Genomic DNA, 25,333 nt, shown 5'->3' with positions numbered 1-25,333 from the left:
ATACTGCAAGCTCCCTAACCAATTTAAAATGTTCACATAGTTATGGTAAAAAAAAAAAAAAAAAAAGTAAATGCAACTGTAAATTTAATGGCAGTTTTACATTTACCCAATGTAACTAAAATATTATTTCATCACATAATCAAAATATATTATTTAATGAAGTATTTTACATTCTTTTTCTTACTAAAGCTTCAATATTTTTATTTTACACTTAAAGCACATCTCAAATCAGACCAGCCAGATTTCAAGTGTCAGTAGCCACATATTCGTATACTATTTTGGAAAGCACAGGTTTAAAAGATCAGTTAAAATAAATGAATGAATGATCAACAGTTACTTAAAGGTCAGTGTGCAAGAGAAGTACCTGAAACTGTTTAAAAGTTCCCAATTTGGGGCACCTGGGTGGCTCAGTGGTTGAGCATCTGCCTTTGGCTCAAGTTGTGATCCCATGATCCTAGATCCCACATCAGGCTCCCTGCAGGAGCTTCTCCATCTGCCTATGTCTCTGCCTCTCTATCTCCCACAAATAAATAAATAAAACCTTTAAAAAAAAAAGTTCCCAATTTAATAAACTGCATTGCAGGCCAAGGATCTGCATCTCTACAAGCACCAGAGATGCTTGTGGTTCTCATTTTGAAAAACACCACCTGGTATTTTCTTCTGACCTTACCCCTCTAGGCTTTCGTGTACTGCTCTACTTCATTTCCATGAGCAGATTTACTGAAATCCTTTATTTTTTATTTGTTTTTTAAGATTTTATTTATTTATTCGTGAGAGACACACAGAGAAAGAGAGGCAGAGACACAGGCAGAGGGAGAAACAGACTCCATGCAGGGAGCCCAACGTGGGACTCGATCCTGGGTCTCCAGGATCACACCCTGGGCTGCAGGCAGCACTAAACCGCTGAGCCACCAGGGCTGCCCTACTGAAATCCTTTAAAAACTTAACCGGGCACCTGGGTGGCTCAGTGGTTGAACCTTTGGCTCAGATCATGATCCTGGTGTCCGGGGACACAGTCCCACATCAGGATCCCCGCAGGAAGCCTGCTTTTCCCTCTGCCTGGGTCTCTGCCTCTCATGAATAAATAAAATCTTAAAAAAAAAAAACAAAACTTAAAAAACAAGGTAATATAATTGATGTCAGGATGGTGGAAGATTATTTCTCAATGATGGTGCCTTTTAGGTCTGAAGTCATACTCTATGAGCAGGAAGAGCTGCCTCCTTTTAGTTCTTAATGGCTACTTTCTGATGGTAGGTCACCGACATACCACCAGCACCATCATCCTCTCCTATCTGAGCATCTGCCTCCCCCACACTCAAAACTAAAACAAAACCCCAAGCCTGTTTTATATCTTACTGAGTTAGGGTAATCATTCACTTCCAATGTTCCTGTTTTCACAGAACTTCTAACTATTAATCATCTGTACTGCGGCAATTTCTAATAATTCTGTGATTATCTGAAAGTTAACACTGGGGATGACATATAGTAAAATGAGGACAGCAAACCATAAAGAAATGGCAAGTACAAAAGGAAATCCAGGTAGAAAATTAGGTTTCATGGAATAGTCTCCTGTCTTCTAGTCATGGCCAAATTTACCACCTTCTTTGATATCTCACTTTCCACTTTTCCCCACACAGCATTCCAAGCCACTCTAACCAATCAAGTGCTTTATTCTTTCCAAATTCCTATTTCACTTAAGATAAACCTAAACTGGGATCCCTGGGTGGCGGCGCAGTGGTTTAGCGCCTGCCTTTGGCCCAGGGCGCGATCCTGGAGATCCGGGATCGAATCCCACGTCAGGCTCCCGGTGCATGGAGCCTGCTTCTCCCTCTGCCTGTGTCTCTGCCTCTCTCTCTCTCACTGTGTGCCTATCATAAAAAAATAAAAAAAATAAAAAAAAAAAAGATAAACCTAAACTGCTCATTCTTTGAAGGGTAGTGTTCTTTTGATTGAGCACTATTTGTTTGAGATGTGCTAGCAAGTATTATGCTAACCAGAAGGCAGCCCCAGCGTCATGCCTCATGTGATATTACCTTTCCCCGTCAGTATAATTTACAGATTCTTCTATGTTACTTGAAGTTGAAACATCTGCTCCTAACTGTTGATTTGTGGATTTTAATTGTTCAATTTCAGTTTTCAGTTCTTCACATTGTGAACGGATTTGTGATTTTTCCATTTCCAATAATTCAACCTGAAAAAAAATTTCATAACTGTAAAACTTAAAAATGCTAATGCCAAAGTACTAACTTAAGCTAAGAAATGTAAAGACCCTTCCTTCTGCTTGATGAAAATTACCATCAAAAAAGGGCAAATAGAACACCCACGATGGTTTTCTATCAACAAAATTTCATTTGTTTTGGTTTCTCCTTGACATCCTGTCACATTCAAAGAATACAAAATGTTAATTACCGCTTGACTGAAAACATATGGTATCTAAAAACAGGAAAACCAAATTATAAGTGCCTAAATCATGTTGATGTCAAAGTGGCTTTCATTTCTTGCACACTCAGAGCTCTAAGTTATAACCAAAAGTTCATATTGATTTTTATATATTTTGTCATCTAGCTCCGAGCCAACAGATCAAGATGAATGTTTGAATGAGCTGTTATGTCAGCATTATTTCCAGGAAGAAGGGGCAGTAGATCACCATCCTATTTCCAAATTCTTTAGCAGAAAATCCTTCTTTCAAATACCGCATTAACATATAAAATACATGTTTTTAAAAGGAGCTATCCAAATGTGAATGGAGGGTATATGCAGAGGTTACTACTTGTCTTCTGACATCTACCATCTTTTCTCCTCCTTCTTCAGTGGAAGAACCCTGAATAGAGACTACACTCCAAGGCATCCATTAGCCAGATGACTAAGTTCTGACAAGTGGAGTATCAGCAACTTTTAGGAAGTGCACACCTCCTCTCTCCTGCTGCTTGGAACATCGATATATGAGAACTGGACCTGGAGGCCACCTCTGACCATAACTGCACACGGAGGGGCAAAGCAACAACATGTAGGAGCCTGCTGTCCCTGATGCCTGTAGAACTATCGCCGTTCTATGGCGCTATCACCGGCCAACAAACCTAATCACAACTAATACAAGGTACATTTATAAAATGAGGACATCATCATCTATATGGTTATTGTAGGGCCTATTAATAATGGAGCGATGTTTTCTATATTAAGCAACTGAGTGGCTCAATGAGAATGAGAACCATATTTTGAGGACAATCCTTCATTACACAGCAATTTCCAGTACACTACAGGAAATTATCATACCCAATTACTGCTCATTAAATTCTACCAACATCCATCTCCTCAACACACATTTCCATGTGACCCCGGGAGGACCAGTCCCCAGTTGAGAAGCAGTGGGGGAACAGTCAATACATGGAAATATTTTTAAGTAATTTATCCCAATCTAGCAACTGGCAGTTCTTTGTGATTCAGACGCCTTGGAATTCCCAGGACTCTCATTATGCTGAATAGTACACTCACCTCACTTTTATACTGGTCCCTCTCAACAGTGCATTTGTCTAGCTGTCTAAACACATCATCAAGCTGCACAACCATTTCGTCCACTTCACTTTTGCTTTCATTGCTGGCACACTGACTGCATTCGGCCTTTACATGTTGCAAAGCACCACACTGTTTCTTCAGCCTTTCTATTTCTTCCAAAGCTTGTTGATACTGAGATGCTATATGGTCTGGACTTTCAGATTTGCCATTAATACTTTCAAGTAAAAACACAGCATCAGTTTCAGTAGATTGATGGCAAGTTTCCTTCTTCACGTATTTGTCATTCATTTCCAGTATCCTCTGCTGTAACACTTTGATTTGATCAGTAAACACATTACACTGTCTTTTATAATTTTCTTTTTCTTGGGTAACTAAAAGCAGCTCATTTCTCAGTTCATTCAATTGGCAACTAGCGTCACCCACAGATTTTTCAAAGGTTTCCTGGGTTTCTTGGGTCTTTCCTTCAGCTTCCACACAGGATGGTGGCACAGCTGTATCATTTCGTGCATCTATCTCGTCTTCAAGTGCTTCTTCCTTTTTAACAACTATACTTGGAGCTTCAGTCTGGGTGGCCGCAGTAGTTCCCTGATCACACCTGGAGGATAAGGTGCCTGATGAACCAGTCTGGGCACAAGGTTCTTTATCAGCCACAGGCTCAACCTGATGACCACTTTGCTCGATGTGACTCTGTTCTGACTTCACTTCAATGTCATGATCTACTGCAGGTTTGGGAGTACTGTTTTCTTCTAATATGATGACGTCTTCATCATCATCATCTTTATAAGTTGCATTTTCAAATGCTTGATTATTCAATCTCCGAGTCTTTGTATTCAAAATTGATGAACGAGTAGAAAGTCTCCGTTTTAGGCTGGAAAAAAAATTAATATATAAAATATAAGACAAGAAAATAGAGAAAGAAACAAAATAGATGACCTTGCAGTAATCTATCTTGAAATTCTGAGAAATGTCCATGCTCACTTAAAACAATGGTTACACAGTACTGTTCAAGAATTTAAGGAAGTAGAGAGGATTTTCTCCTGTACAGCTGAGGAAAGACTACTAGGTTGCTTTAAAGTACCTGCTCTACAAACTGCCAAACATCCCTTCCCTTCCTGTCCTCTGGGCATGTCAGTGTATACACAGCCAAATGGGAATGCCATTACCCACCCAGGTCTGCTTTTTGCGTTCCAGTGCTCAATGAATGGCTATGCCACTCCTGTTTGCTCATTAATTTTTACCAACGCTCAGTGATCAGAGGTGGGCCACAAACTAAACCAGCATGCCCTATCCTTTCTACTTTCCTGGCATTAAAAACTGCCTCATTTTCCTCATCGGCTTAGCTTAGTTTTCTATGAATTAAACACCAGTGGATACTTTTTGCTCCCCCTCAGAGGGTTATCTGTACTGGTTTATTGTCTGGGCCCTATGTGTTTAGCCCTCCTAGTTCCTCCACCTCAAGAAAGGTTCTTCTCTTTCTTGGGTTTACTCTCATAAATCAAAGGGGCACAATCTCCAATAAAATCTTGAGAAAGGGTACACAGGACATAAAAAATGTGATAGTTTACATGATGATAGTATCTTTATTCACTTCTCAATTTTATTGCTGGCTTGGTTTTTATATAGACTTCCAGGTTGGAAATTACTTTTTCAAAACTCTAAAAGCATCATTCCATTGTCATGTACCATATGGTGTTCCTGCCATTCTGATTCCTGATCTTTTCAAAGGTAACCTGGGTTTTCCTCCCTGAAAAAATTATTTTCCCTGGTGTTCTAAAAGTTCATAATGATGTTTCTTAGAATGGATCTTTTTCCAGACATTTTTGCTGTGTATTTAGTGGAAGTCATATGATTTCTTCCCTTTTGCTTCCTCCAATTTCCCATTCTGAAATTTTCTAATTTAGATGTTGACCCTCTTGTACCTTGTCTTTTCCTTTTTCTACCCTCCACCTGCTTATCTTTTCCAAGAAATGTGTGTTCAACCCCTCCCCACCTCCCAGTAAATTCCACAGGGTTTCCTCTGCTCCCTGTTTCAGTTTGTACATCTGGTGATCTCTGCCTATCTTTAGGTTTCAGAGTGAGACTAACTAGAAGCAGTGCGAGCTGGCCCCGTAATGCAAAGGGTGCTCAAACTCAGCACCACCCAGTGCTTTTCCCCTGAGGACCCAATGAGGGCCATCGGGGCCAGAGTTCTCACCCTTTAGTACTCACTTTCCCTTAGCCCTCCTCTTAAAACACCCACATCTTCAGCAGTCAAAGTGCTCCAGAAGGAAAACATTCCACATTCTGACAGAGGAGGAAAAGCCACATGGCCAGACTTGGCAGGCTGTAAAGAGGTCTAGAGAACTATTCTTCCTTAACGAACCTTTTATTCTCACCCATCTTCTACCTTAAGAAGTACCCAATGCTTTGAAGTTTGGAGCATGCCTGGGGTTCCATGGAGTTAATTATGTAACTGGTAGCTACTCTATTATTTTCTTACCAAGCTAATTCCTATCTATCTTTTCCAAGACTTAGTTTAGGTACCACCTTTCCACAGTCTTTGGCTTTATTTTGAAAGATCTAATTAAAAAAAAAAAAAGCTTTTATTTTTCTCAAATTCAAATTTTAAATTCTTCAGGCTTTAAAAATTAATAAAAAATTTCTCTCTTCTCTTCTACTTGGATGGACTAAGTCACTTTAAAGAATAAATTCTAGGGGCAGCTGGGTGGCTCAGTCTGTTAAGTGTAGGACTCTGGATTTGGGCTCAGGTCATGATCTTAGCGTTGTGAGATCGAGCCCCGCATTGGGCTCAGGCTGGACGTAGAGCCTGTTTGAGATTCTCTCGCTCTCCTTCTCACTCTGCCTCTCCCTCCTTAAAGAAAAAAAGAATAAGTTCCATTATCTGTAAACTTTACAGATTTTACTTTTTCTTACATTGTTTAGAACCATCTTTAAGAAGAAAAACAAGAATATTATGGAGATTAGTTAAAAAAAAAAAAAAACTCACACAAATTTTTAGTGAAGTCGCAATCCAGCCCCCAAATATGAAGGTTACAAACAGTGAACTATTTTAGAACATACCCTTCTGATGTATATATGCATAAAAGCAGTTATTTCTAATCCTTCTGGACACCAAAAATCCCTTTGAGATTTTTTTTTAATGATTTTGAGACGGAGTGCACAAGTAGGGGGAGGAGCAGAGAGAGAAGCAGACTCCCCACTGAGCAGGGAGCCCTAACTCAGAGGTTGATCCCATGACCAACTGAGCCACCCAAGCGCCCCCCTCAACCCTTTGAGAATTTAATGAAAGGGTTACAAAACCTCTCAGAAAATCCCATTCCACTATCTCAGGGAACCTAGTTTCAATGTTTATCTTTCAACAAAAAGACTTAGTGTAGTCAGATTCCTCAGTTTGCTGGCATCATGTTTTCTCCTTCACCTGTATTCATTCTATTCCCTATGAATGGGCCCCCTGCAAAGAGTATTTCAATCTTTCAATCTCGGGAACCAAACCAAGTACCATCTCATCACAAAACCTTCCCTGACCATTCCAGTCCAGAGAGCTAATTGTTCAATTTTCATATCACTCATACATTTCTTTCTTCCTTCTCCATCTACTCATTCAAAATATAGAGCTTGCCACAAGCTAAGAACTTCTAGGTCACAGGTAACATTATAGCATTGTATCATTAATTGCTTCCTGTTTTTCTTTACATAAGATATTGGCAATTTTATTTTATTTATTTATTTTTTTTTAAAGATTTTATTTATTTATTCATGATAGTCACACAGAGAGAGACAGAGAGGCAGAGACACAGGCAGAGGGAGAAGCAGGCTCCATGCACCGGGAGCCCGATGTGGGACTCGATCCCGGGTCTCCAGGATCGCGCCCCGGGCCAAAGGCAGGCACCAAACCGCTGCGCCACCCAGGGATCCCGATATTGGCAATTTTAAAAGCAGAAATTTTCATACTATCCAGAATTTCATAGAGGTGAAAATTTGATCAAATTCCACAATGAATACAATTGATATTTTAAAAATTGATTAAATAGGTGACGTAAGTGGGGCAGCAGCAGGTTTAGATAATAAAAGCAAATTAACTTATCCTTAAGACTTTTTACATGCATATACACTACAACTTCTCAGAAGTGCATTACTGCCAAAGGCTCTGTTTAATATTTATTCCCTAAATGGAAAAACATATTTTAGCCACTGACTTGTTGTTCTCAGGTTCAGACTGGGGTGAACCTCGATGATTATTTATAAGTCTCGGTGCATAAGTATTTGCCACTTCTGAAAGATGTCCTCTTGGAACACTTTCCTTCACAGGAGAAAAGCTTTGACCTGACACGGGGGGTGTCCGAAATAAGAGTTCAGCGTTAATCTGTTGGAAGAAAAAAAATTGATCCTAAAGGTCTTTTTTTTTTTCTACTATGCCATGCCCCTAAACATGAGATATTATTTTCCCTTTTCCCCATATCCCAGAAAACATTGAGAACTAGCCTAAAGATGTAAATTCTTTATGCTACACCAAGAAGCCACAAATAGGCCAATAATCAAATCCAACCTGCAAGTGAGTGGAAGAATGATTCTGCATTTTTAAAAGGTGTAAACAAAACAACAAAACAAAGAATATACAACAAGAGACTGTATATGGCTCACAAAGCAAGTACTTACTATCTGGTCTTTTACGGCAAGATTTACTGCCTGTACTATATATACAGGACTTACTAAAATACAATTAAAAATTCTTTTTTCTGGGGCACCTGGGTGGCTCAGTCAATTGAGCATCTGCCTTTGGCCTGGGTCATCATCTCAGGGTCCTGGGATCAAGCCCTATATCAGGGAGCCTACTTCTCCTTCCACCTTTGCCCCTCCCCTAGTTAAAAAAAAGATTTAAATAAATCTTTTAAAAAATTCATTTTTCAAAAAAAAATTTCATTTTTCTAAGAGAAAGAAATTGAAAATAAAGTCAAAGATAATGCCTTTAGAATAAGAAGCCCATTATTCTTTTTCACTCCATTCTTAAGATTTTATTTATTTGAGAGAGAGAGAGATAGAGATAACAAGAGCACAAGTGGGGAGGAGAGGGAGAAGCAGGCTCTCCACTAAGCAAGGAGCCCCACCCGGGGCTCAATCCCAGGACCCCAGGATCATGACCTGACCCGAAGGCAGATGTTTAACTGACTGAGCCATCCAGGTGCCCCCTTTTCAATCAACTCTGTTCTCACCTCAAAACCTTCACCCTTTACATAAGAAAACATTTCAATATAACTAAATGCAAACACACATCTGCAGTAAACCAGAACTTCCTTACGTAAGTACAACTGCCTACCCATATACTCAGAAAAAGCTCTTTAACACCAGAAAGCACCAGTAAGGAAGAGACTGGTCAACAAAGAGAAAAACACTGTAGCTTTGGTCCAGGTTAGTACTAGAACATGGCTCCCCAAGGCTTCCTCCCCAAGGCTTCCTGTGATCTTTTCCTTAACTGCCTATGTGACAGTAAGATTCTTTTTTTTTTTTTTTCCTTTTTTTCTAGGGGAGGGGCAGAGGGAAAAAGAAGGGGAGTGAGAATCCCAAGCAGGCTCCATGCCCAGCACAGAGCTCGACTTGGGGTTCCATCTCACAACCCTGAGATCACCTGAGCCAAAAATCAAAGAGTCGGATGCCTAATTGAATGAGCCACCCAGGTACCCAATAGTAAGATTCTTAATGCCTGCCTATCCTCAGAAGATGTCACTATATAGGGTAAGATTGAACAGTTTTTGAATGAAGTTGTTGGGCTAGGAAGGAGGACAAGGAGGGATGTAAGAAAAGGAGTATGTGAACTGAATAAACAAAATCACTTCAATTTGTTATATAACTCCTAAGCTTTAAAACTATTTGTTAAACTAGCCACTACCCAATATAAGACACAGATATAAAATGGAAGGTTTCATTAATTACCCGAGGGATCATTTCTGGTTGTCTGATCCTGAATTTTTCCTTGTCTCTGAAGAAAGAAAAAACACAAAAGATGAGAAAAGTTAATATATTTAAATTTAATTATTTTTCAATTTGGTTTCACAATGACATACTTGCCATTTTACTACTGAGTCACTTAGATATGTATACTAAACTTTGCTTCAATTTCATTTCATTATCATCAGTGGCAAGCCCTTAGGCAGGGAAATGCTTTCCACCTCTTATCTCAGTAATGCCCAATGTGTGCCTTAAGCTTTCCACCCTGACCAGCATTATTCTCAGACCCAGGTTTCTAATTAGCCTTTTTATTCACAGTCCTGCTAATGGATCTTCAAAAACCATGCTCTAAATCGAAACTGCCTAGAAGTTCTGCATGAACTCAGCCTCTGTGTGCACACTAGCCTACAGTTCACCAGGGCTATCATTCAATGCCCAGCTTCTCTCTTCCTTCATTTTCCATCATGCCCACTCATATATTTGCTCTAAAGATGAACCAATCACCATTTCCTATACATTCGTATCTAACCCATCCTTCAAGACCTATTACTGATCCGTATTTCCCTTCCCATCCCCAACCAGAAGTCATCTCTCCTTATAGGCTTCCCAACAGGACTGGTTTATGCCTTCTAGTACTCGTCAGCTTCTCATTAGTAATGCACATATCTCACTTTCTCTGTTAAGACTAAAAGCTCATGGTGGGCAATGCTCACTTACAATTCATCTGTGTGTGACTCAAAAAAAGACAAACTATTCTGTATGCAAGCTATCTTGCAGATAAGACAGCATTACATAGTAGGTAAAAAAAAAAGAGCAGATATCCACGGTATAAAACTTAAAAAACCCCAAAACCCAAAAAAGTACACAATATTATACATCCACATCATAATTTTTTGGGGTCATAATCTTTTCTGGGTTGTACTAGCTTGATCTTGGAGAAGCATCAACTAATGCTGCACAGCCTCCGCTGTTAATAAATTGGGCATTATTTCCCCATCACACATTAGTACAACACTCACTTCTTTTTGTAGGTTTTTTCATAAGTAGGATGCACCAAATCCTCATCTTCAGGTTCTTCTGGAACATCACAATTTCTAGTCAGAAAAATCACATGGGAATAACACGTCACCAGCGCCTATTCATACATCTTGAATAGTACTTTCTGCCTTTCCAAAAAGGGTACTACCAACTATATGGTACCTGAACTGTGGGTCAGGGTTATTGGAGCAATACCATTTTTCTGGAAGCTGATCTATTCCATCTGGTAATTTCCGCCACTTTAGACAAGAATCACATTGAACCCATGTCTGATCAGGACGTTTCCTACAACAAAATATTAGTATGAAATCATATTAGTATGAAAATACAGATGCTAAGCACACTTCATTAGATCTTCTACATCATTTCTACTACAAAATGCCTTTATTATTTAATTCTGTTTCTGAAACATCTGACATAATTATTGTACAGCAAGTTACGTTTTTAAAAACAATTTTGGAAAAAAAAATTTTGGGTTACCTTCAAAAGGTTAAAGCTAACAGGCCAATTTAAACAAAGAGACTTAAATGTCTTGCTTAATAGCATATTATTCAAATTGTTCTCTGGAAATAAAAACTCAAACAACTTAAGATTCCAAAAGCCTTGCTCTGAAATTCACATCAAGAGAGCATTTACAATGTCTAATCTCCTATATTTATTAGCACAAAAAACACTCAAGTAACAGAAAATGGACAAGCTGTTATTGCTATAACTTAAGCAATTTTAATAACTCTTATATTATTAGCCACCACTATATCTCTGAATACCTAGAATCTGTATATTCTTTTAGTTTATAAAATGCTTTATAGTTTTATCATTTGATAATTACAATGATGCTATGAAGAATTTAGGTATTCATTTAACATTTCATTTAACATTTATTAACAATTCACTGAATAAATGAAGACTACATCTTAATACCAGTACTTTTTAAAATCTAATTTCTAAAAAATGCATTTACAGTTACATAAATCTCAAACGATCCAGAAATGTATTTATTTATTTATTTTGGGCGGGGGGGGGGGGGGGCAGAAGGAGAAGCAAAGACAGAATCTCAAGCAGGCTCCACACTCAGGGCAGAGCCTGACACAGAGCTCAACCTTACCACCCTGAGATCGTGACCTGAGCCGAAATCGAGTTGGATGGTCAACTGACTGAGCCACACAGATGCCCCAGAAATTTATAAAGAAAATACAAACCCCTGATTTCAGGAGCTATTCATTTTTTTAAACCCTGGCATAGTTTTCTATGCTTACAGAATGATGCATGTGTATATATGGACACTTTAAAAAAATAAAATGGGAAATTAATACATTGAATTCCATCTTCTTTTGTTCTTCATTATGTATCTTCGTCATCTTTTCATCAGTACACACAATTATTATTCATTCATTCACAGAATTGGTACCGTGTACTACCGTGTTACTGAATGCCTGTCAGGTATATTTTATTGTCTTAAAACTCCAGGAAGTGAGTGCTACTAATGTTCCCAATTTCCAAGTCAAAAAATGGAAGCTTATTAAGAGGCCAAGTAACATGTTCAACGTCACATCATTCTTTAAGCCAGAACTAGAATCTGACTTTAGACTCATGATACTATTACACAAGACCAGGGTTTTTCAAACTATGAGATACAACTCATTAGTGGATCATGAAATCAATTTAATGGGTTAAGATGTACGTTTTTTAAATGAAGTAAATATGAGCATGCAGCATATAGCTTAAGTACTGCTTTGAGAATCTTCTGTGTATATGTATAAATGTATACATTCACTGGCTTATTTCACATGTTGTGCTGACTGGACTTGCAGAATTTACTTCTTACTCTGGCTTAGTTCAAAGTTTGCGTACCATCACTACACCCTCCAATATCACTTCTCGATATTAGAGTGGGTTGCTTTTCTTTAATGTACTTACTGAATATCTTCAACTGGCAAATTTAGAGGATACTCTGAATTTTTCTTCACTTTCATTTCATTCCAGTAATCATTCAGCTTTTCTCCTAGTGCTGCTATTGTCAGTCTAAAAAAAAAAAAAAAATCACACAACCAACTTAAGAAAAATAAAAAAAGATAAAGCTCAAATCTACGTCAAACACTGAGGAGCACAAACGACTTAGTAGTGATCATGTGGACACTACAGACTCAAGATATAGTTAATAAAAAATGCTCTAATGGCAATTTTCTATAAGAACACCTATAAGTTCTTAGAGCAGAGTCAGAATCATCTTTGAAGATACAAATAGTAATATTTCATGACCTCTGTTGAGAAAGTATGTTGCAGACCAATTAGTGGGGAACCACAGGCTCTCTGAATTTCAACCCCAATAGATAAACTTGTATGCTTCAATTTTCAAATTAGAACTCAGACTTTCAGTTTATAAAGTCCAGAAATCATTATCAGCAAGCATACTTCAAAATAGCCTCTGTCCCACAATTAAGACTGTTGCTTCTTCCCCAGTAAGATATTAATAAAAAGGATATCAGTGGGATCCAAGGCCATACTTAAGCACTTGAGTTAAGCACCTACTGTCCAGAATTATGCACACCCAAGGTACAGTCACTGTAACATTCTGAATTTAACATAAAGCTTTCAAATATCAAGACTTTCAGTTCTACACTGGCAGACGAACCAGACATTCCTATCCCTACCCATTATCTCCCACTAAATTTTTCTCCACAATCACAGAACATTTAAGAGTCCAAATGAGAATGAATCTTCCCTCCCAGACGTATCTTCCCTGTACCTCACGTTTTCAATTCCTCATTCCTTTCTCTCATCAGTGCTATTCCTCGGTCCAAGAGATGTACCCATTTCTGTTGAGAATATATCAAGGAGTCCAAAGGCAGGGTCACAGAAGTGGGCATTGCTGTTTGGTTCTACTCAGTTCTCAAAATGATCAATTTTCATACCCACCAGCAATGTACAGGAGCTCTAAATCCCCTACATCCTGCCAACGTTCTCTTACTCATTTTAAATAATTTTTCCATTTTGCACATTATGATATTTTTTTGCATCTTGTTTTAAAAATCTGTTTAACTAAAGTAACAGTTTTGAAAATTTTCTTGTTCCCATTTTTCTGTTTTTGTCTTTCTCATTTTAGGTATAAAATCTTGTTCCCATTTTGTTTTTGTCGTTCTCATTTAGGACTAAATTAGGTATCAATTTTTTGCCTCATTTGAGGTAGGAGTCATATTATCCATACAAATAGCCAATTGACCCAGCATTTTTGGAAAGATGATCATTTTCCTACTATACTATGATGTAATCTTTGTCATAAATCAGGTCACCAATGTATAAAAAGTGGGTGATTATTTAGGGCTTTTCTATTTCACTAGACTGCTTATCTTTTCATTTATACCACACTTAGTTACTGTAGCTTTACAAGCTTTGGTATTTAATAGGGTAAGTTTTCCTGCTTTGTCGTTCTTTTAATGACTTCTAAGACCGATCTTAGGTCTTCTGACTTTCCACATAAAGTTTAGAATAAGCCTATTAATATCAACACCTACACACACTGGCAGGGATTTTTTTAAAAAACCTGAAATTGCATTCAATTATTTTAGAGAAAAACTGACATATTATAATATTCAGCCCTCCAATTCTTGAACCTGACATGTCTACTTATCTGGGACTTAAACTTCACTCCACAGTATTTCATAGTTTTCAGTGTGTATGCTGCATATATTACTGACACTATATATTGACACTTGATTTTTTGGACACTATCCATGACTTGTTAAAAATTTCATGTTCTGAAAAAAAATTTTTTTTAAATTCATGTTCTGGATTTTATTGTTGGTAAACAGAAATACAACAGATTTCTGAATACTTCTCATCCAGCAACCCCAGAATACACACTACTTGTTCCTTTATTAATTCTAAATTTGCAGATTATTTTGGACTTTCTATATACTTAATACTATCTTATATAGAAAAGTCTTATTTCTTTTAACTTTTACTTTTTCTTTCCTTATTATACTGGCTATTTTCTCAAGAACAATGGTGGAGAGCAGACATCCTTATCTCATTTTCACCCTTAAGGGGAAAGTTATTAACAATTCACCATGAGGAATGACGCTTGGTGCTTCTGTAAATGCTCTGTATTGCTAATATGCCCTTCTATTAATGGTGGGTTTTTTAAGGTGTTCCTTTCCTTCCCTAAATTACAAATGGGCAGAGTACCTGGGTGGCTTAGTCTTTGGCTCAGGTCATGATCTCAAGGTTGTGGGATCAAGCCTGTTAGGCTCTGCAATGAGCGTGGAGCCTGCCTGAGTCTCTTTCCCTCTCCCTCTCCCATCTGCCCCACCCTATGCACGCCACCCCCTCACTCATGCATACCCTTTCTCTCAAATTAAAAGAAGAATTACAATTACAAATGGGTGCTGTGATTTATCAAGTGCTTTTTCTGTACCTATGAAAATAACCATGAGATTTTTCTTTTCTAACATTGGTGTGATGAACTACATTGATTTTTAAATATTAAAACCACCATGTTATCTTGGAATATAATCCAATCAGCTTAACGTACTAATTATCCTTATTATGTATCACTAGACAGTACCTGCTCTTATTTTAATTAAAATTTTTATAACTTGATCATGAGAGAAACGGGACATAAATTTCCTTTCTTGTAATGTATTCAAAAGTTCACTACCAAAGTTACATGCCCTCATAAAACCTTTAAGATTGTGTAAGACCAGTGCTACTTTCTCCTTAATTGTTTGCACTTAGTATGTGGGAAGTTTTCTAAAAATTGATTTAATTTTAAAGGAACGTGTCCATATCACCTAAGACAGTTAAAAAATTGTTCATGCTATTCCTTTGATGTTTTTGTGTCTGTCTCCTTTTCATTTCTGATATTAATGATTTGTTTTCTCCTTTTTTCCCCTTTTATTGCTAGATACCTATATACTTTACTAATCTTATCAGAGAACAAACTTTGGGCTTTTTAATTTTTTTCAGTTATGAACTTATTGTCCCTCAGCTCCAAATCCAGTCTTCTTTGCTCAATTTTATGATTCTGAAGCTTGATTATGTAAACATTTATCCTTTGGCAGCCTGAGGAATGCTGAACTGGATTAACAGGGCAATGAACCTGCTAGGTGATAGTGAGACACGTGTCCTTCAGGTTCTGGTATGTATAATTATAGGACTGGAGCCAAATGGCCCCTAGAGAAGCTCCAGCTGTGCTCTCTAGCCATGCTCTGCCCTCCAGCAGCCCACAACCTCCAGCAGCAGAGATCAGTTCCAGTGTGCCCACATCCTTGGGCAAAGACAGGTCTCCTCTGCAGAATAGCTCCAGTCCACTCAGCCTCTGGCAACAGCAGATCACATCTACAGATCAGCACTGGCCAGGCCTTCTTTTTCTGGCAAGAAACTTGCAGGTAGCCTGTTTCTATGTTTGTCATGACCTCTACAAGATCTGAATCTCTGACTTTAGGGGCAGGGGGCCCTCTCCCAGTTCCTAGTCCTCTTTCTCCATCTTGAGGGAAGTTGGTCTTTTATATCATTAGTTCTGGACACCTACTGTCCTCTTTTACTCCTCGTAATCACTCTCTACTCTCCCAGTTAATAATCCTTTACATTAATTTATCACTGTTCAACTAACAGGAGCAGCCTCTGCCTCAGGAGTGAACTATGAGGACATACCGATTTTCTGTATTACATGTGTTTCCTAATACAACGATTTTGCTTTTTTTATTATCTTCTTCCTTCTACTTTGTTTTAGTAGTTCTTTATTTGAAAAAAAAAAAAAAAAAGGCCTATGGCATTATCTTTGTCTTTTGCATTCTACTCCATCCTATGTGCTCATTAGGGAAAGTGTGCTTCCTAAATTTACAAGTAAAACTGATGGTCATATTCATTCTATGACTTCTAATCACTCTTAAAAGATCAGAGTACTTCTAAGGTACAGAGGACTAAATAACTTTAAAGTTCCCATTAATAAGCACAAAGTTTGAGGATATTTGTTATACAATAAATGCTGACATCAAGAAAGCAGGAACATCCCCTATTTTTCCTATAAATTTCAGAGATACTTCATCAATAAAGATAGGGAAGAATGTATTTCTATTGGTGATTCCTAGGTTGGGAGAAGATGGCTAAGTGTGTTTTCTATGCAAGCCTCTCACCTACCACTTTTCTTAAAAGTTCTGTAATAAAAAAGCATCCACAAGACAGAAAAAAATTTTCAGCTTAGGAAAAGAGATGAAAGTTATTTCCAAAATAAACTGTAAAAAGTCAGTGACTTAAATAGGTCTCATACCTGTACTCGTTAGTATAATCAAAATCTTGTTTATTATGAGTTGGCTTTAGGAAATTACACTCTATAATTCCCACTACTCCAACACCCATGTTGTTTGCCTAAAAAAGAAAATGGTATTGGTGTTTTAAGCATAAGACATGATGCTCAAAATAATTGCTCTTCCATAAAGATTTATAACTTATATGAAACATTTTCCTACATTTTATGTCATGATTCTTAATGAAATTCAGATTAAAAAACAGTGTTTGGTAGGTAATTTTACTTTTCTAGAAGTTAATTCCTAAATATATTAGAGCCTTCCTTAAAAACCACTTCCACTGTTGCCAAATATCCATTTAGATAAATATTATCACCCCAGGGGCAATCCAGATGGCTCAGCGGTTTAGCACTGCCTTCGGCCCAGGGTGTGATCTTGGAGACCTGGGATCGAGTCCCACGTCAGGCTCCCTGCATGGAGCTTGCTTCTCCCTCTGCCTGTGTCTCTGCCTCTCTCTCTCTCATGAATAAATAAATAAAATCTTTAAAAAAAAATTATCACCCCAATTTTCTACAAAAGAACGAAGACTACCCTCTATTGGGATGCATTTCTTAAACAGTGGAAACCCCAACTAATTTCTTTCTATATCCACAGTGACCAGCAAAGATTCCAGCAATAAAATTCCAAAAGTTTGCTAGATAAAAATTAAAATCATTTATCAAGTTACACATGCAGTTGCTAATGGTGATGAGATAAAAACCTAGGTCAGTTGGATTCAAGTTATTTTTAAAAGGGTGCTAGCTAAAATACTGAACTCCAAGTATATGAGTCATATATTCTGATTATTTATATGTGATTAACAAGTGTATTTTGTTCACAATGGTAGCTGAATCTACAGAAGGAAAATGTTAAAATAATAATAAAGTGAACATTTTCATAGACAAAATAATGCAAATCTAATCATTACCGTGATCTATTAAAAACTACCAGTGGTTCCTTGTCTCTTATCATTAATAAACCACAACATCCTTCAATTTGTAGTTCCTGTTCACCTTCTTTCTGGCCTCATATTGCTGTCTCCCATCACTCTCCTGACTTAGCATTTACTCCAGGAGAGCATGCTACTCCCTTAATTAGGTCACAGTCTCCAAAGTCTTTCCCTTCCTTTGCAGAGATTTTTCTCTGCCTGGAAAACCCCTGCCAGACTTTTCAACACAATAACATCAACCTGGACTCGTCTCAATCACCACTTTCTCCAAGAAGTTTTTTCTGATGCTTCCAACTTGTAGTATATAACTCCTCTCCAGACAGAGTTCTGGATCTTACCATCTTTTTATTCTGAGCATTAAGCATGGCAAATCATACCAGTTACCTGACACTAATTATTTAGTAACTGTTTACTGAAGCCACAGAATGCAAATACTATGCCCAGTCCATCACGTGGTAAAGAAATACAGTAAGAGTTGGCTCCAAAAGCCTATCTTTCACAAAGTTAACCTTAACCAGAAATTATATACACCACAAATTTAAGTGGTTGGAAAAATGGGCTGTGTATCCTAAGTCAGATTCATAAATGATAAAGGAAAAAAATAATTTACATTCTGTTGCAGATATACTGTTATTTTGAATCCCTAAGCACTTGAGAAACAAAGCTTATCACCAAAAATGCAATTCCATTTATCAGTGACATTGAGTAACTTTTTTATTTTTACTTAAAGATTTTATTTATTTATTCATGAGAGACAGAGAGAGAGAGAGAGAAGGGGGGGGGCAGGCAGAGACACAGGCAGAGGGAGAAGCAGGCTCCATGCAGGGAGCCTGATATGGGACTCGATCCCGGGTCTCCAGGATCACGCCCTGGGCTGAAGGCGGTGCTAAACCGCTGAGCCATCCAGGCTGCCCGACATTGAATAACTTTAATTACAGAATATTTCTGATGCACATTACTAGTCTAATTATAAATTAAATTAGCATTTTAAATAAGTTATTGACACCTCATATCATAGTTGCCAGATTCTATATTTAGCTTTTGACTAAAATTAGTGGTTACCAGGAGGAGCCCAACAAAGTTCGCTTATTCTTGCAAAAATGCTATATTCTGGGCTCGTGTCATGTAAAATATATAACAGAGTTACAACTCCTATTGAGTAACATTCAAGAAAAACACACACTATTATACTGTGTAGAGCTTATATCATTCTATAACGAATTTAGAATGAAAAAAAGATAAATAGAAAAGAAAAAAGAAAACCATAAACCTGGAAAACAAAATATGCCTAGACTTCAATAAAACTTTTAACAAACTTGATTTGCAGAACTTACCACTGAATTCTTAACACATACACCCCTAAAAAGCCGTTCTGCGAAAACATGTATAGGATGAACAGACTAGTATAGTGCACAATGATCATCATGCTGACTTGAATTCTACAATAGTGCAAGTAGTTTAGGAGGAAGGCTCTAATAATATATTTTGGAATTAATTCCAGAGAAGTAAATTACCTATATGATCCTGTTTTTCTGGCTACTGAGTCAGGACTAATAAAACTAGCCAATTTCATCCCAGAAATAATCAGGGATCCATATTCAAATGCAATCAAAAGAAATGCCTGGGTGGCTCAGTGGTTGAGTGTCTGCCTTCAGCTCAGATCGTGATCCCGAGGTCCTGAGATCAAGTCCTGCATAGGGTCCTCGGCAGGGAGCCTGCTTCTCCCTCTGCCTATGTCTCTGCCTCTGTGTGTCTCTCATGAATAAATAAAATATTTAAAACAAAACAAAAATGCAGTCAAAAGATCTGCATCTGGATCTAAGATACATACTCATTGTAGGTCTAGGGCAAGTTAACTTCTTAGCCCCAATTTCACCCTCTGTAAAACAAAAACAAAATATTCTGTCCCTCTCATAGGATTATTTGGATCAAATGGGAAATATAAAAGCACTCTAAGTTCAAGTGCCATTACCAACATTATTAAACACACTGACATTTATTTATTTATTTTTAAAGGTTTTATTTATTTATCCATGAGAGATAGAGAGAGAGAGAGAGAGAGAGAGAGAGAGGCAGAGACACAGGCAGAGGGAGAAGCAGGCTCCATCCAGGGAGCCTGACGTGGGACTCGATCCCGGGTCAGGCCCTGGGCTGAAGGCGGCGCTAAACTGCCGAGCCACCCGGGGTGTGCCCCACACTGACATTTAAAAGTTATTAAGCGGGTCCCTGGGTGGCGCAGCGGTTTAGCGCCTGCCTTTGGCCCAGGGCGTGATCCTGGAGACCCGGGATCGAATCCCACGTCAGGCTTCCGGTGCATGGAGCCTGCTTCTCCCTCTGCCTGTGTCTCTGCCTCTCTCTCTCTCTGTGTGTGACTATCATAAATAAATAAAAATTTAAAAAAAAAAATAAATAAATAAATAAATAAAAGTTATTAAGCAAAGCATATTATTTCACATTTGACACAATAACATGGTATTTTAACTTTTATAAGATACAAACATTTTCAGATATAAAACTTACCCTTAACTGACATCCAACTTTTTCATAAGCTTTGATGAGTCTATTCCGGTGATACATCATTATCCCATAATGGTCTTTATTTCTGCAGTTGAATCCGAAAGTAATTCTCACAGTTTTAGTCTTAAATGTTAAGGAAAATTCTGAACACTCCCCACAAACCACTCCCCACAAACCAATCTTTCCAAGTCGTTTCTTAATGAACCCAAAAGTGTATAAAAAAGGGCCAAGTTGGAGAGGATTTAGACTCCGTATCAGGATAAAAGGAGAAAGGGGAAGAGGAATCGCTTTATTAATGTATCTTTATACAGATTCATAAAAAGGAAAATAAAGGATACTAAAAATTTGGGTCGATAAACATCACGTTCGATGTAGGCAAGACTCTTTGAAACCAGCTGTGTCTTCACTTTCTGTCCACGTAAGATGATCTGCATTCTCGGCTTTAGGTATAATATACTGCAGTAAGCCTGCCAAGACACATAATAGTATCTGTCCTTCCCAAATAATTACCTACAAATTTGTTCAGCATTACTGATATGTGTATTTAAAAAGAAACTTAACTACTTTGCTTTGATAAAGAACCCATGAACTCTTCAACAATATAGACTATATATAAAACTGTTAATAGTTAATATTTGATTGCTTTTTATTTTTTAGAATTTTATTTATTTGAACGAGAGAGAGAGATACTAGGAACAAGTGAGTGCGCATGAGTAGAGGGAGAGGCTGAAAGGGAAGCAGATCCCCCATTGAGCAGAAAGCCCAACCTGAGGCTCCATCCCAGCAGCCTGAGATCATGACCCAAGCCAAAGGCAGACGCTTAACCAACTGAAACACACCCAGGTTCCCTGACTGCTTTTCTTTAAAAATAAACTTGATATACTATAGCCAGTAAAATGGTTTGCAGAAAACAACCCATTGACCTATATAGATGTTATGTTAAATTATAAATAAAACTTTTTTAAAAGTTACAAGACAGCATATGTGGTATGATCTCATTTTAATTTTTTAAAAATATACATATATACAAAAAAGGACTATATTTTCTGACTCTTCTGTCAAATACATATATTGCTATTGCAGTTTAAAAGTAATGATAAATTTTATTTAGGCAAAAATAACAAGCAAAATCCAATACAGACAAAAGGGTCTATTACATGTCTGACAAGGTAAATATTAACAATATACCAACACTTAAGCCAAGTAGACGAGTTCAGTATTTCTTAAAAATTGAACTGTAACAATCAGTACTAATCTTAAATGTGTTTTCAATTCTGAAAGTATGAAAGTTTAGATACTGGAGTGCCAGGGTGGCTCAATCATTTAAGCAGCCAACTCTTGATTTCGGCTCAAGTCATCATCTCAGGGTCCTGGGAGTGAGGCAAGCTTAGGAGTCTGCTTGGGATTCTCTCTTTCCCTCTACCCCTCCCTCCACGTGTATATGCACTCTCTCTTAAATAAATAAGTCTTTAAAAAAAAAAAAAAAAGGAAAGAAGGTTTAGACACTTTACAATCTTGACTGAAATCTGCATCCTAAAACATGTTAAAATATATCATTCTTTGCCTGCCTCCAAGCTTTGTCTCTAAGGAAATAAACTGAATAACACAAAGCCAGATCAAAGTTTCAATACAGAACTAAAATTTGAACATTTCTCTTTTTTCCCCCAACTCCTGATTTCAAAATTAGTGATATTTTGTCATTTATAAAATTTATTAATGATATTTTAAAACATTTTATACTTTTATTTATTTTATTTATTTTATTAATGATATTTTAAAACATTTTTAAAAATTTGTATACTAAATCCACACTACCTGCTCTGCCTGCCTCTGGACCTGTTTCATAACTGAGCAAGACTTTCTAAACAACTAGGACATACTTAATAACACACTGGGGTATGTAACTGCTAGGGTCTCAAAAAGTTGTAAACGTATAAACATCACATGTATCCTCAGCCTGTGGTTATTAAATCATCTTAGCACAAAAATAAAGGGAAGTTAGTGTTATATGCCTTATCATAGTGACTAAGAAATGATATTCTTAGTATCATATCAACATTTTAAACTGAGTATTAATTTCTTCCATCTCAAAAATATTCCTAAGGTCAAATATCAGAGATATTTATTATAAAACTATTAATGTGTATCATCTGTAGTCTGTACATAATTTATCGGTTTAGAATATTAACTAAGATGTGTGTCCTAGAATATTTTAAACTAAAAAAAGAAATACTCTGAATTTGGGGTTTTTGCCTGAATTAATCAATACGGCTACCACAGAGGACATACTGATTCTGGTATTCCGAATTCAAATACTCTAACCACACACTGAAAGACTTGTAAGTGCTGTTAGATTTGGTGACTTTACAATTAAAAAACTGTTTTCTAAAATAATAATAAATAAATAAACAACTGTTTTCTGAACAAATAAAGCAACCAGTCTGCTCATTGGTTCCTGAGATACTTTTACTTAGCAATTACTGACAGTATTTATAACACTAGTGGATAGCAATAATTTCCATTATTTGATTATTTCTCTCACATCCAGAAAGAGAGCTGAATACATACCCTCAGGGAATAGTCACTCTCAGGAGCAATTTGGTCCATCCTCTCTTGCTTCTTGTACCCTTTCTTCCCTGTTGTCTCATCTAAATCTTCAGGAATTCTGATGTCATATTTATCCTTATCAAAATCAAACTCTGTTGCACTTTTGTAGCTATAAAAACAATTTTTTGAAGGAGCTAAATTTTAACTTCACAGAAATATAAGCAAATATACTTACTTATTTAACAAAACAAAACACCTACCCATAGTAGGGGTCCTGGTTGGGGGAAGAGGGGAGACAAAAGCAAGGGAAAAACAAAAGAAAAGAAATATAGGAAGATGTGGGAAAACTGTATACATTCACACACTGCTGGCAGGATGTCAGCTGGTAAAGCCACTCTGAAAAACATTCTGGCAGTTTCTTAAAAAATGAAACTGGCAACTACCACATGACCCAGCAATTACACTCTTGGGCATTTATCTTAGAAAAAAGAAGATTCTATTCCCACCAAAACCTATACACAAATGTTTACAGCTCTATTTGTAATAACTCAAAATGGTAAAATGTGCTTTAACTGGTAAATGGTTAAACAAATGATGGCCCATCTATGCGATATACTACTACTCTGCAAGGACAAGGAAGCAAATTACTGACACACAAAAGAACCTAGATCAACCTCCAGGGAAATATGATGAATGAAAAAAGCCAATCCCAAAAACTTTCACACTGTAGGATTCTATTCATATAACATTCTTGAAATGACAAAGTTACAGAAATGGAGAACGTTGTAGAGGTTGTCAGGGATTAAGAAGGGAGTGGGTGTGGATATAAAAGGCCAACACAAGGGATCATGATGTCCTCTCTCCATGAAAATGTCCTGTCTCTTGACTCTATCAATGTTGCTATCAACACTTACATACTATAGTTTTGCAAGATGCTGCCATTGGAGGAAACTGGATAAAGGGTATATGAGATTTGTGTGTATGAATCTATAGGTATCTCAAAATAAAAAGTGCAAATTAAAAAAGAGGAGTGAGGATGGGAGGGGCATGACAGCAAAAGAAAAAAGGGAATACAGATCAGAAAAGATTTAAAGTATTTTAGGCTCACCACTCAATTTATACTTTATTCCTATCATTCTTTTATCTAGATACCTCAACATTACGCATTCATCCCAAGTTTTTTTAAAAAAATCTTATTTGCAAATGATTTTATCCTCACAATGATAAAGGACTACAATCTTGAGCAATACAGAGGTCTCATTTACAATACTTTTCTCACCACCTATTAAACTATGCTTAGCTTTAAGTAATAGACAAATATTTCTCTTCCTAACTTACACAAGCTAGAGTTTATTGGCTGAGATATTTTCTTCTCCCTTCTTTTTGAGAATAGAATAAAAAAGAGAATTGAGGGATCCCTGGGTGGCGCAGCGGTTTGGCGCCTGCCTTTGGCCCAGGACGCGATCCTGGAGGCCCGGGATCGAATCCCACGTCGGGCTCCCGGTGCATGGAGCCTGCTTCTCCCTCTGCCTATGTCTCTGCCTCTCTCTCTCTCTGTGTGTGTGACTATCATAAATAAATAAAAATAAAAAAAGAGAATTGAGCTCTATGAATACTGAATGGCAGGGCTAGGAAATTTAGTTTTAATAATATGAAATTATCTCTAATGGAAGCCAAAGCAGCTCAATAAAACACACTTGGAAAAGACAAATTACCTATGCCAAAAAATGAGTACCTTCCAATATATTTCTACTCTGTGTAACAATGGATAAATGTAAGAAAACCACTCCTGCACAAGCAATTTCCTTCCCAAATGCAAAACTACTCGCTGAGCTCTACATTTACCTTCTAAGGTTCCAAATGATGATCCTTGTCCCCTTCTTACCCATAATAGCATCAAGTTCTGCCAGTAATTTCTGTTCCGTAGAAAATAGAGAATGTTCCAGAATCGCTGCAAGGCTTGCTTTTGATTCTGCTAAATTTATCATCTGTCGTATATCATAAGTTAAAGACTCAGACCAAAAACATATTTTTCACAGTTACAATATGAAAACTCAAACTTAAATAACAGATAACTATTTCCTAAGTTTTAAAACTGCAATTTGATTTCAGATGAACACCAAGAAAGATGAATTATGAGCAAGTTCATTATGATTCCTAATTAATTTAATGGTTCCTAATATCTGAAAGTTTTTATAAGAAACATAGAAGACATCTTTCTAAAGATACTTTGCTTTCTCATAGTCATTAGGGAAAATTTCAAGGCAGACCACATATCTCATTAGACATAATACAACTGAAATTAAGGGGAGAGCTACAGGAAGCTAACATAGAAAGCAACCATCTTAATGGCAAAATGCCAAGGGAAGGGAGAAAGGGAGAAAGGCTTAGCCTCAGATATAAGAGGCAATGGGTAGGAACAAGCACTATCACGGAAACTATGATTAAAAAAACAGAATCTTGGGATCCCTGGGTGGCGCAGCGGTTTGGCGCCTGCCTTTGGCCCAGGGCGCGATCCTGGAGACCCGGGATCGAATCCCAC

The 25,333-nt window shown here is 37.3% G+C and overlaps 1 protein-coding gene across 3 annotated transcripts in view; it reads right to left on the bottom strand.

The window, feature by feature from the left end:
* MORC3 (MORC family CW-type zinc finger 3) overlaps positions 1-25,333 on the bottom strand; it is a 40,388-nt gene that overhangs the window by 2,964 nt on the left and 12,091 nt on the right. For all 3 annotated transcript variants that reach the window (XM_077879150.1, XM_077879152.1, XM_077879151.1), the window contains exons 5-16: positions 24,637-24,785; positions 22,813-22,960; positions 20,583-20,711; positions 20,248-20,367; positions 16,763-16,860; positions 12,412-12,516; positions 10,657-10,779; positions 10,476-10,550; positions 9,442-9,487; positions 7,710-7,876; positions 3,493-4,381; positions 2,034-2,191 (exon numbers count right to left, since the gene is read on the bottom strand). In XM_077879150.1, the coding sequence (XP_077735276.1) occupies positions 2,034-2,191; positions 3,493-4,381; positions 7,710-7,876; positions 9,442-9,487; positions 10,476-10,550; positions 10,657-10,779; positions 12,412-12,516; positions 16,763-16,860; positions 20,248-20,367; positions 20,583-20,711; positions 22,813-22,960; positions 24,637-24,785 (2,207 nt within the window). The remainder of the gene's footprint in view (positions 1-2,033; positions 2,192-3,492; positions 4,382-7,709; positions 7,877-9,441; positions 9,488-10,475; positions 10,551-10,656; positions 10,780-12,411; positions 12,517-16,762; positions 16,861-20,247; positions 20,368-20,582; positions 20,712-22,812; positions 22,961-24,636; positions 24,786-25,333) is intronic.

This window comes from Canis aureus, chromosome 30 (genome assembly GCF_053574225.1).
Source record: "Canis aureus isolate CA01 chromosome 30, VMU_Caureus_v.1.0, whole genome shotgun sequence".
In the NCBI taxonomy this organism is placed as follows: domain Eukaryota; kingdom Metazoa; phylum Chordata; class Mammalia; order Carnivora; family Canidae; genus Canis; species Canis aureus.
This window is presented reverse-complemented; position numbering and strand designations above follow the sequence as displayed.